General features: G+C 43.3%; 2 protein-coding genes across 7 annotated transcripts in view; one reads left to right on the top strand and one right to left on the bottom strand.

Annotated features, from left to right (window-relative positions):
* The window catches only part of fancm (FA complementation group M), a gene marked incomplete at its 5' end in the record, with an annotated part of 57,667 nt that extends 54,779 nt beyond the window's left edge, over positions 1-2,888 (bottom strand). For both annotated transcript variants that reach the window (XM_079528741.1, XM_079528740.1), the window contains 4 exons: positions 1,371-1,529; positions 1,658-1,735; positions 1,904-2,076; positions 2,168-2,888. In XM_079528741.1, the coding sequence (XP_079384867.1) occupies positions 1,371-1,529; positions 1,658-1,735; positions 1,904-2,076; positions 2,168-2,888 (1,131 nt within the window). The remainder of the gene's footprint in view (positions 1-1,370; positions 1,530-1,657; positions 1,736-1,903; positions 2,077-2,167) is intronic.
* iqcc (IQ motif containing C) lies at positions 2,002-11,909 on the top strand. Of its 5 annotated transcripts, none has more exons than XM_079528743.1 (5): positions 2,002-2,111; positions 3,881-4,024; positions 4,131-4,440; positions 10,701-10,822; positions 11,587-11,908. In XM_079528743.1, exons 1-5 carry the CDS (start codon positions 2,028-2,030, stop codon positions 11,620-11,622), a joined length of 696 nt encoding a protein of 231 aa, XP_079384869.1. In that variant the 5' UTR covers positions 2,002-2,027; the 3' UTR covers positions 11,623-11,908. The 5 variants fall into 5 exon arrangements, with proteins under 5 accessions (XP_079384869.1, XP_079384873.1, XP_079384871.1 ...); XM_079528747.1 differs by lacking the exon at positions 2,002-2,111 and adding an exon at positions 2,749-2,889; XM_079528745.1 differs by lacking the exon at positions 2,002-2,111 and adding an exon at positions 3,033-3,293.
* Positions 11,910-12,709: the final 800 nt, after the last annotated feature.

The following is a 12,709-nucleotide window of genomic DNA, read 5'->3' as shown; positions in this document are numbered from 1 at the left end:
GGAACATAGGTACGCTCCCATGATGAGCTCTCACAAAAAGGAACAGAACGCACGCACGCACACACACGTGCAAAAGCTGAACAATTTATTTGAGTCAATCGTGATCTGCTTTCTAGCAACAACAAAGTTAATCTTAACTACTTAAACCTTGACCCAAACAGCCAATGCGACACACATGTGAGCTATTAGATGTTCTATTCTCAGCTGGTATGTAGTTCATTTCCATTTCTATAATGCTGTACGTCCGTGTCAAACACAGAAGAGGAACTAATAAATCCATATGAGCCTCCATGATGCCTTTGGTCAATATGAAGATGGGTTGGTTATGGTATCCATAGCCGGAAAAGTAGGTGGCTGGGAACATGAAAGTCTATCTACTGTATGCCATTATATCTATTGGAGTGCCCTAAAAATGTAAAGGCCATTGGTTTGAAGCACAGCATGTATACAAGGCAGTAATTGTAAAATAATTATAAATGGACCTTTTTTTAAATGCAGGTTGGGGTGATAACGGGATTATTAGTACATACATTACTATAAATTACCTGATAGGAAAGAGGAAAGAATGTAGTAAATAGCCTTCAGCAAAAGGATGAAGACCATGCTATTATACGGCAGACCTTTCAACTGCAGCTTTGACATTCCAGTTGTCCAGCCAATTGAGACAGATTAGTCAAAGGTGGACTTAAATACCTAACATTACAGTGAAGACAGAACAGTGCTTTATCCAATTAGCCAACTCTTGAGAGAGAAACTCTGGGTTCCACTCATGATCGAGACCTGGCTGTTCCTCCAACATTCTTTTACATTTACAGTATATTCATTATTCATTATTAATCATCTTATTATAAACCAGACTGTGAAGGAAGTTAAATGGATCGTTTACATGCAAAGAATTCTCACTAAAAGAAAGATGATTTTTGCACTACAGTAACACATTTCAATCACAAGGTGGCAGCAGAGATTACATCATCAGGAGCTCCATTATGAGCTGGAGTAATGGAGGGAGGTTTCATTATGGATAGAGTGAGAGAGTCAGTACTAGGTTGGTGAGAGATCACAGCATAATATGCTGATTGTTTACTTTTAGATAAAGGCAACTGTTAAAGTCTGTGGTTCATTTAGAAGCGTTTGTGTAATATGACATGTTATGGGCCTGTTCGTTTTTCATATGAATATGAAAAGGTCAGAAATATTAGATTCAACTAAGAACAGTAGTTATAATCCAACAATTAACTGAAGCTCTAGTCTTGGCGCTATAGAAGGTCATAAAAAATTACTTTATTTATAACATTAAATTTGACCTCAATCTCACACTTTCACTTGCAAGACTGAAGAAAAGAGTGAGCACCCTACTGGCATGATCCTACCTGCAAGTAGAGGGCTTGGTGAGCAGCAAGGGCATCTCCCAGAGGAACCACCACCTTCTCCACAATGCGCTGATGAGAGTGGGCCTGGATGTCTGGACTCTCCTCTGAACGCAGCTCAATGTGGGAGATAAAAAGATTGGTGATCACCTGCTGCACTGCCTATAGGGAGGGTTGAGACAGCGAGAACAAGGGCTGATGAATGAGGGCTGGTGATATGGAGGATGGAATGTAGTTAGACTGAGAGGTGGATATTATTAAATCATATTCAATAGACACCAAAGACTCACCTTCATGTCTGCCCCTGGGGTGGCACTGAGAGCCAGGATACGGAACTTCTGATTCTGACTGACCAACTGTCTCACCACCTGATTATATGGAGGAAATTAGACACTGAAGCCCATATGCTTGCTTGACACACAAACAAAGCATTTTTAATTGAAGAAAGTTGACACTTTTCGGTTGAAAATGTTATACATCACATCACGCATCACCACATACAAAACAAGTATTTGAGCAAAGGACCTGCTCTGTACCTGACAGTAAGCGTGATTCCCCAGGGCTCTGTGGGCTTCATCGATCACCACGCACTTCACCTGCAGGGCCAGACAAGTATCTCTGATCATGTCATTACCCATCACCTGAGGAGTGAGGAAGAAGATGCGCTTTGACCTCCAGAGCGGTTGCCTTTTTTCCACCCCTGTATTGCCTGTGGTTGGAAGACAAAGGTTGTTGTTAAGGCAGGTAAAAAAGGAAGGGTAAAAGGGTAAACATTGAGTTTGTAAATGAAAGCATTCCACCTGTCAACTCAGCCATGTGTGTCTGTGGAATCCCCATTATTTTATAACAGGACTCGATCTGTTGTGCCACAAGGGGTTTGGTCGGGGCCATGAATACTATCTTCCCTGATGGATACCAGCGATAGAAGTTGTACATGACAACAGCAGCAATGAAAGTCTTTCCCAGGCCAGTGGGAAGACACACCAGGGTATTCTGGAACAAGGCCGCCTCTGATATCTTTAGCTGGTATTCCCTGATGGGAAGGTTGGTAGGATATATCCATACTTTAGCTGATGAGCTGTCAAAGTCAGGGAAGTCTGGGTAACATCGTCCAACTGATGGGGTGGCTGGGATGTCAGTGCTCTCTGTTCCTGCAGGGTTGTCGTCTTGAAGAAACTTTGGTTCAAGCTGCAAAGTTTTCTCAGCCTCATAGACAGCAACTAACATCAGGTCATCATCGTCATCTTCATCACCTGCATGCGTGGCGTCCTTTTGTACGGATCCATGGCCAACTTCACCCCATAGCGAATTAGTGCGTTGGGGCAACGACGTTATGTCATTATCTGCCCCCGTCCGTTGTGTCTTGTTCTTGGCTGGTCCTGCAGAGGTGGTGCTGGTGGGTTTTCTAGGTCGTCCCCCAACCTTTTTGTTGTTGGTCTTTTTAGGTTGACAGACCTTGTTTTCAGGAACCGATGCACCCCACGTCTGGAACAAGGTCTTTTGATTTGCACCACTACTCATTGTGAGTTGCAGCGATGCTGAAAGTTATAACAAGTCCATGTAAGATGCGGCTACTACATCTCGAAGAAATGAACGATACATAAATACCGATTTACTTCCGCATACGCGAGTTTCAAAATAAAACGCCACCGTAACGGCAACATTATTCTAGAATTAAATACGTCGATTTGTAGGACATGTTATAAATAAACAATGATTATAGACATAGTTGTTGATAAGTCGCACCATACCTAAATTACTGTATCCAATTACAATTATTGTATTTATTTGGTCGCCTATTATTTTTCTACTCAGTGCGTAACACCGGAAGAGAATAAGGAGTTTGAGTTCATCTCCCGCGATTCCTACGATGTTACCATAGTGATGGAGAGACGCCTATGGGAGATTACGTTGAGCCGATTTCAGGTGCAAAACACGAATTCCTTAAACTGTTACCAATTCTTCAAGCCACGACAGTGATGTGTAATATCGCCAGCACCTACAAATTATCAATGCGGTGATGATTGTGTTCTGAAATGTCTTGTGTAGTAGGATTCGCCACGCATGCTAACTTTAGCAGTTAGTTTGCTATGCTAAACTCGTACATGTGTAGTATGCTATCGTCCCTTATTTGGAAACTAAAGACGTGTCACTTATTTAACTGTTGCCTTGGATCAAGACTCGATCTATGATAGTGTTGCTCCAAGGCTAATTTAACTGATAAGAGGGAGACCACCTTTGATCATTGTTTTGGGGAATCAATCAGATGTAACTGATTTAATTGAAAGTAGCAGTAGCCCGTTTATGTTTCTTTTCCCTTTTTACCTCCTTACATGATTTCCTGTTTTTTATTCTGATGAATTGAAAATGGTGGACCCTGTTGTAAACAAGTGTGTCGTCCACAGTAAAACAGTCTTTGTATTGTGCTTTCATATGAAATATACCCATTCTGCACACTGTTAATAAATATTTCAATCAATCAAACCAGATCGAAGCTATCATTTCTTCCCAAGGCATGTGCGCGCGGATACCTGATGAGAAAGGAGATCTACAGGGCACGGGAAGATTTTAAAGACATCGTGAGAGAGATTGATGGGAACCTGGATCATTTAGAATGGAGGGACAGCATCATACCCATTCCTCACTTCATAGACACTGTATGTGCTAACGTTACTACGTGTATAATGTCGTATATTATATAATCAGAATTTGATTCAGCTCACTGTCACTTAATTTCCCACGTTCTTTTCCATTCCTCACCAGGAGGATCTGTTTTTGCCCAGCAAGCCAGTGAAACCAGGACGTGATGCCCTCCGATCCTTTGCCCAACCTCCAGCACGCCCATCAGAGAGGAGAGGAGTACATTCTCCAGAGAAGTTGGTAGCAGAGAGAGATGTTTCCAGCAGCCAAATCTCCTTTTCCAGGGAATGTTCCTCCAGTAGCCCGGCAGGAGAAGACGGGGAGGGAGAGACAGCAAGTGGTGAGGGACACAAGGTGAAGGATGGAGAAGGAGACACTACTACTGTCTGGAGCAGTCTGGGACTGGATGTGGGCCACAGTCACTCTCACCTAGGTAAGTGTTGAATAGGACATTTCACAATATTAACAATAATATTACATTACATAATCGCCTAATCGCAATTATTTGAGATAATATTCGCAATCATTATGCATAATTACTTCCAGATTGAAACCTTTTCATATATTTCCAAACATTTAATAATATAGTGTAAATAGCAGATCTACAAGCTCACCGACATCACAATACGACTTGTGAGCTTGTAGATCGTCTATTTCCACTATTATTATTAAAATCACACTCTTATCATCATACGTCATCATACATTCATCTCATTCTGGCCAATCACAATTTGCGTCCTCACTTTTGTCTTCAATGTTTGTTTACACAGACCTTCAAAGCTAGACATAGGAGGGGATAGCGCCCCTCAGACAAAAACAAAAAGACTTGATGGTTCACATCTACAGAGCCACAGTGTAAAAAAGAAAGAAAGGATCCTGTGTTAAATTTTTGCATATTTGTTATAGAAGCGTGTTTCATTGTGTGAACGTTTGTGAAACGGGTACCTCCCACGAACTTTGTAAGTCAATCAGAATGGAATATAACGATCTGACTGATACATTTTGATCACATCGCTACAGATAGAATGTGTACCGATTTGCGTGAGTTCTGTACAAAATCTGTAGTAGCAAAAAGTGTGTTTTGAAGAAAACAAAAAATCCAGGGGGAAACATTTTTGATTGTATGACCTATGGTTCAAGAGTTCTAGGCCAACATGTGATGTGGTCCGTTTAGCAAGCACCATGAGGCTGAAAAAAAATGGGATAGATGTCTTCCTTGGTCTATTGGGACTGGGACTGGGACTGGGAGTGTGCGTGCGGTCCAGCAGTGCCAGAGACTAGCTGCTCACAGACACAAAATATGTCTTGAAGGTTTGTCGTCCGTTATTATGACGTCTCAGGTTCTGACGTGGTTCTCCCACAGCCAGGCATGGTAATTGTTTAACTTGTGATCTGTTGGGTTCACCTCTCTCCATTCTTCCACACAGAAGATCCTGTAGGAATCATTGCCATACTTTCCAATGCCATACAGCTCTATGGGGTACCGCCACTGTTTAGTGATATATTCATCGGAGAAGCGGATGAGTGCCTTAGCTCTGACCCTGTATAAGCCCAGTGGCTTCAGAAGTTCAGATATGGGCTTCCATTCAGCCTCCCATTCAGGTTACCTCTGCAGTCGGGTAAAGCTCAAAGAAACGCCACAAAACGGGAATGGCCATCTTAGCACTGGTTTTATTTAAAAAGATGGTAGCCACCAGAAGCTTCCAAGGGTCATGGTACAATGTTTCCTGTACCAGTTTGAATGGGGACTGGGGAGGAGTCCACTTCTTGACGACCTTTCTCCTGGGGGGACTCTGGCCATCTCTCAGTGACCTCTCACTGAAATAAGGACAGATTTTCCAGTTGTCTCCCAGTAGTTTGAGGCTAGTTTGGGAATCTTCCATTGATGAACAGTGCCCAGACTGCCCACTGGTGGCCATGGTTCTTTGATGTCCAGCTATGATGTTCTGCTTGCAGGATGCAGAAGCAGAGGCACCTTTGGATTTACTTGGAGATTGGTCCATTATTGTCCTCTGTCGTCTATGTACACCTTCCTTTCCCCTCTGTTTTTCATGGCCGGAGAGCAGTGGTGAATCCGAGACACTGCAATTCTTGGATTTTGTGAAATCAAAGAGGTCTATGTATAGGTCCCCCTCTCTGTCTTTTAAAATAAAATCTTGCAGAGATGCTCTGGACCGGAATGTCTGCCCTTGGGGACTTGTAATGTAGATGTCTATTTTGCCTGCGGTCTTGCCAGTTTTACGTTTCCTCACCACTCTTGTCCAGCCTGGGGGCATTCTAGAATGACATGAGCCTTCATAGTCTTTGTGACTTTGACCATCAACAGATCTTCTGGTTTTGTTAGCCATTGACTGACTATCAGTGACACATGGATCCATATTGAGTGATTGTTCCGACGTGTGCATTAATTTAGAATATAATTTCCATCTGAATGATTCCGATATTGACCGTGCGCTCTTTCTTATAGTAAGGTAGGGCATAGTTAGATATACAACATATTTCTCAGGGTCATACCATTGGTCCATACATTCCAACATCAGGGATAGTAAACCGAGAACTGACATCTGCGTCAGAACATTACTATCAATTTTCAGGTGAATGTGTCCAAAAAAGGAGAGTCCAGGGATGCACTTTAGATAGGGGGTTTCCAAACCTTTCCAACCTTTTTGAAAATGTTTGAAATTAAAAAATGTTTTGAGAGTAATGAATGACATGCCCAAAATAGGGATGTCAGGATGAAAGTGGTTAAACTGGCCCAATAATCTTCTTGAATCCAATTTTATTTTATGATTTGTTTGTTGTTTCTTCTTTTTCTTTTTCCTCTTCCTTTCCCCTTTCCTCATTGGAGCCATGGCATTATTAGACCCCATCTTTCTTGATATATTTTTAAACTGAAAATTTTAAAGGAAGTCAAAGACTTGGGTGGAAAGCTTTCATAGTCATAGATAACTGAGGTAATATAGTCTGACTGGGTACTGGCCTGGCGGAAATAAGCTTCCCTCTTCGTTGCACGACAGCGTTGTGCTACAGTACAAGCTCACAACACATCACTTCCGCAACGTGTTGTGAGCTTGTAGGTCTATTATCGGCACACAACACCATCGTGCAATATGGCATAAATTATCATAAATTAATTCAAACTGTATGCGCCCCACTGAGCGCCTCTATTCTTTCAAATTAAATGGACATGGACATGTTGTTAGGGTATTTGTCACTGTACATGTGAAATTAACCCTCTGCATGATATGTGTCCCTCAGAGGTTGTAAGGAAGGGAAGAGGGCCTCAATATGGAATTCAGTCGGTGGATGGGGGGACTCTGGACGATGCTGACCATATCCTCTGTGTACAAGCGGTCGATGGAGGGGGGCCTCTGAAGGAAGCCGCCGTCTCATGCTACTGTCTTCTCGATTTAAACCCTTTCTACACACTGGGCATGTGTCGTGCATTTCCAGCCAGGGCACTATACAGTCTGAATGGAAGAAGTGATTACAAGGCAGCTGTCGGACTGACTCCCCCAACTTGAAGTCCTCCTTACACACCGGACACTCCATACTGCAGTCTGCTTGTTGCTGAGAGATGTTGACTGTAGGGAGAGAGGAGATCTTTTCCTTCTCTGCTGGAGGAGGACCAGTATTTTCAAATTCATCTAACGACCGTGTTAGGATAGTGTCTAAGCCTTCCTGTTCAAACGTATAGTCCCCTAGATTAGAGGGCAACAGATCTGTCCATAAGTGTAGCGAACGATTCTCTTGTGAGACGTAGCGGGATGCCCGCTGTTGTGACTGCCCATACGTCTCAGTGAGGGCAGACCATGATAGCATGGTGTCACTTAATGGCACAAAATCACAATAATTCTCCAACTGTGGATGACATCGGGGGTCATCATGATGATAATCAGGATGGGCTCTCAGATTAGTCTGTCGGTTCTCGCTATGCTGACAATGGCGATCAGGCAGAGGACAGATGTTGTCATTGGGTTGGCGGTAGGCTGCACCATGAGGAGGGCGAAAGCCATTGCCTAGGCGACTGTAGGCACTCCCATGCAGAGGTTGGTGTCTGTCATGTGGGTGGAAGCTGTCATAGTGGAGCTCTGCAACCAGGTTACATTGGCTGCCTTCTGGTCGTATGGACTCATCATGGACTCGGCCCTGTGGGGACCTTTCGGACAGACGTGGATCCTGATGACCCATGAGCAGCATCAGCGGTCGTGTAGACAAAGCCTCCTCCTCCTGGCTTCTGACACGTGAAGCTAGTCCAGAGATCATGTCTGTAAGGCGTTGCCCTTCCTGTCGCAGTCCAGAGATCCTGTCTGTAAGGCGTTGCCCTTCTTGTCGCAGTTCATCCTTTTTCTCTATAAAGCTATGTAGCAGGTCGGTCACGGTAGAGATATCGGGCGTGGCCTGTTCATGAACAGAGGGGCACTGCCTTGTTCGGTAGGTGACCTCATAATCATTGTGATGTGATGGCGAGTGACGGCGTCGCCATGGTCGAATGTTGGCACCTCCATGCTGAGGTTGGCGTCCGCCATGCGAGTGGATGCTGTCGTAGTGGCCTGGATAGGCATCGTTAGGCCGAGAACGATAGCTTTCTTTGGGCTGTTGGTAGACAGTGCCATGTGGAGGGTAGTGTCTGTTGTCAGGGCGACGTTGAACAACAGCATGTGGAGGTGGAGTGCAGTACCTTTCTTCTTGGTGGTGTACCTGCGACTCAAACACTGCTGTGCCGTGGTGAAGAGGGAACTGTCTGTCGTCATCTGACGTTGCCAGAGGAATGACTTGATGGTGTGGGAATGACTCCTCTGCAGCTGCTGATGAATGTGCTGTAGATTGATTGGACATTCCCACCCTCCTTAGACGGTCCCTGAGCTCCTTAACCAGGTCACGTTGGCTGCCTTCTGGGGGTAGAGTGACAACATGCGGGGCCCTTTCAGACTGACGCAGAGCCTGATGACCCATGAGCAGTGTCAGCTGTCGTGTGGGTGAAGCTTCCTCCTCCTGGCTTTTGACATGTGAAGCAAGCCCGGAGATCATGTCTGTAAGGCGTTGCCCTTCCTGTCTCAGGACAGAGATCCTGTCTGTAAGGTGTTGCCCTTCATGTCGGAGTTTGTGTTTTTTCTCTCTAAAGCTGTATTGCCGTTTGTCCTTTTTCTCTCTATAAGCTATATATAGCAGGTCAGCCACGGTGGAGAATTCCGGTGTGGCCTGCTCATGAACAGAGGAGCGGTGCCTGGTAGGATAGCTGACCTCATAATCATTGAGATGTGGTGGCGCCGGACGATGGCGCCGCCGAGAACTATCTACATCACGGTCTCTCTCTCTCTCATCTGGCCTGAACATCTTAGGCTGAAGTGGTTCACTTGATTACAGCTCAAAGGACCAGAATTTATTTTAATTGAATAGGTCACTTAGGGTTGAGGGGTCAGGACGCTACTATCGATGCTCAGTTGAGTGAAACAAAGGTCCAGCTATGCCTTTGGCTTTTCATATGTGAGTGGGGGTCAGGGACAAGCTGTAACCGAGTGTATATGGTTGAATGTGCTATTTTGAGCTTTGCCTGTTACTTTTATAGGATTTTGCCATGATGTTGACGTCCATATTTTGCCGTTGCACAAATCAATAATGACGTCAGTCATCTCAGCAGTGGAGGACATCCAGAGTTAGATCGGTGCATCTCAGATGCCATCTGACGTCATACTGTATTTTCTGTAAACATGGTTATGCATTACTGGCACTGCACATTTACTAAGCTACTCCCCAACACCACTGCTGCTAAATAAAGTCTTCTGTGGCTGTATCTTCATTGCATTCATTATTCCTTAGTTCTTCCCTTAAATGCATTATTACCTTGATTTACCTTTTTTTGAGTGGTGTAAACCACTCCTACAACTGGCTTTTGTGTGTAGAAAAAAATGAGCATGGTTGCTATGTTAAAAATAATTTCTGACGTAATTAAATCACACCCGGGTGAACTGGATGACCGTAGCAACCATGGTCATTTTCTCTGCACAAAAAAAGCCAGTTGTGAAATCACATCCAGGTGTGATTTCATTACGTCAGATCAGAGCTGATCAGGCTATATAATACCTTACCTTATATAATACCTCACATCGGACAAAAACTCCAGCTGAATCAACTTCATGGTCACAAATCATCACATCAGAAGACGAGTCTACCTAGCCAAAGATCTTTAACGTCAGACATTACGTCAGACCACAGCTGATCATGCTATATAAAACCTTACACCACTCAGTTCACACGGGTGTGATTTTTCATCTGTGCCCAGCTGTGTGGGTCTGTGTGAACACAAACATTGGCTGATTGGCTGATCACCCCATAGCGATGATTTGATTGGCTGAGCAAAGTACATATTGAAGATAAAAGTGAGGGCAGAAAAGTGAAGACGTCAAAAGTAATTGGCCGGGAAGGACATTTGTGATGATTTGATTGGCTGAGCACGGAATGTGACGTATGATGATATTTATTTTTTACTTTAATGTTTACGTATGTGTTGCTGTTAGCACAGCCATCCAGACCTTGCCTCAGTAGCATTTCTCTGTTCCTGTACGAGTAGTGATAAATAAACCCTCTTGATTCTTGCTCCAGGAGCCGTTTCCGCCACATGCGTGGTGTGACCCAAGTTTTTGGACCCTGTATCTCAAACGGTATAAATTCTTCATGCCGTCCCTTTCCCAGGTGCCCAGCGGTACTGTCTGGCCCAGGAGGTGCCCCATACCCCAGAAGCATTGCGTCTGCATAGAAATACTCTGGCTATGGAACTGCTATGGCTCCAGCAGGCCATTGGCAGCAGGAAAAAAGTAAGTAAACAAGAGAGATGATTTTCACCTAGCAGCAGTTTGGCTATAGAACAGTGGGTGATTTAAAGCATCAAATGTATGTATCCAGCAAGTTTGCCTTTGGGTACGTTCACCAAAACTATAGTCTCAAGTACCCATTTCTTCTGAATCGCACTTTGAATCTCCAAAGTTCAAAAGGTTGTCAAGAGACAGTAATGAACTGAGAGAATGACATTGTGAATCCTTGTATAAGTGGTGCTATTAACAGGATATTCGATATTGGACTGATGCAAATTTTAGTCTTCGTCATTCAATGGTGACACATGCCAAAATATAATTATTTAACCACGTAACACAGCATCCATATTGTGGGGAAAGCTTTTACAGAAAATGGCAGATTGACAAGCTCACAGCTGTGTGTGTGTGTGTGTGTGTGTGTGTGTGTGTGTGTGTGTGTGTGTGTGTGTGTGTGTGTGTGTGTGTGTGTGTGTGTGTGTGTGTGTGTGTGTGTGTGTGTGTGTGTGTGTGTGTGTGTGTGTGTGTGTGTGTGTGTGTGTGTGTGTGTGTGTGTGTGTGTGTGTGTGTGTGTGTGTGTGTGTGTGTGTGTGTGTGTGTGTGTGTGTAGCTCCTGCCTTAATACAGTTTTATGTGGTTTTGTGTGTGGTTGTGTATGCACAGCTGTGTGTGTGTGTGTGCAACAGACCATCACTCATCTACTTGGTAAAAGAGTAGTGTAATAGTCTTGTCATGATTTAATTGTTCTTCTCTGCTCTCTTCTCCTATAGTACTTGTCAGTGAAAGAGAGACTGGGCGTACCCTGACGGCACATAAAACCAAATCCATCTGAACTGGACATGCTAACATGGGACGACATGCTAACATGGGACTGAAGTTTTGAATGAGTGGAATGACTCTTATTTGTGTCCATTAGCTGTTCACAATCACATTATTGAAGACAAAGTGTACAGAATTTATGAAATGCTTTTCCAGTTGTATTTATCTTTTGCTGTAATAGCTGTATGTACTGTATAAACAAACATTTTATTTGTTGAAATAGAAGATGTGAATAAACTTTATTTTTTCTAAAGAAGTGCACATTTTCTTGGGGGTATAACAAGTCTTTTATTCCTTAGCTTCAATGGTGTTACTGCCAATTGTCTTCATAGCAGCATATTGTTGCTGTTGGACAGAAACCTTGTATCTTCATATTTCAACTTTTTAAAAGTTTTTTTCATTAAATTGGTTAAGTGTGTGGGCTTTTATGAATACGGAACCAATAAAGTATTAACAATAGCTTGTGACTAAATTACTGCATTGGAACACAGGTTATTTTTTTACATCTTCTGAAATGTAACAGTTTTGGATATACAAGGTTTCCACCTGACAGCGACGATATTGTCTGAGATACAGCCCATTGTTTATAAGGCGGATCTACATAAAGATATTCTGGGGATGTCCCCTCGCTCAAACCAGTCTTTGTCCTTATACCTCATGAACAAAAATCCTGAGTGTTAAACTAACACTCAATTTGGTTACATCCGTGCACTCAGAGTTACAAATAGATAAATGAACACTGTGCATAAGCTCAAATGTCACTTTAAAACTACATACTGCCAATTTAACTGTTGTCTGCTAATGACCTAAGGCTGACCTGAGGCTAATTAGCATGTTAATAACAATTGTTCAGCCATATTCCCACAGTTAAACCACTTTTGTTAGCCTCGTTTCAGCAAGGGTCATCTCACTGAACTTTAAACAATATGGTTCTCTCTGATACTGGCATGGCATCTCAAATGCAAACGAATCATTGTTTTTTTGGGGGGGATCACAAATAATGTTAATGGGTTTATCTTATTTATTCAGCTTACACCATTTGGACTCTTCCCCCTTCTCTTACTCTCTTTTGTT

Source organism: Electrona antarctica (assembly GCF_951216825.1).
Source record: "Electrona antarctica genome assembly, chromosome: 18".
In the NCBI taxonomy this organism is placed as follows: Eukaryota; Metazoa; Chordata; class Actinopteri; order Myctophiformes; family Myctophidae; genus Electrona; species Electrona antarctica.
This window is presented reverse-complemented; position numbering and strand designations above follow the sequence as displayed.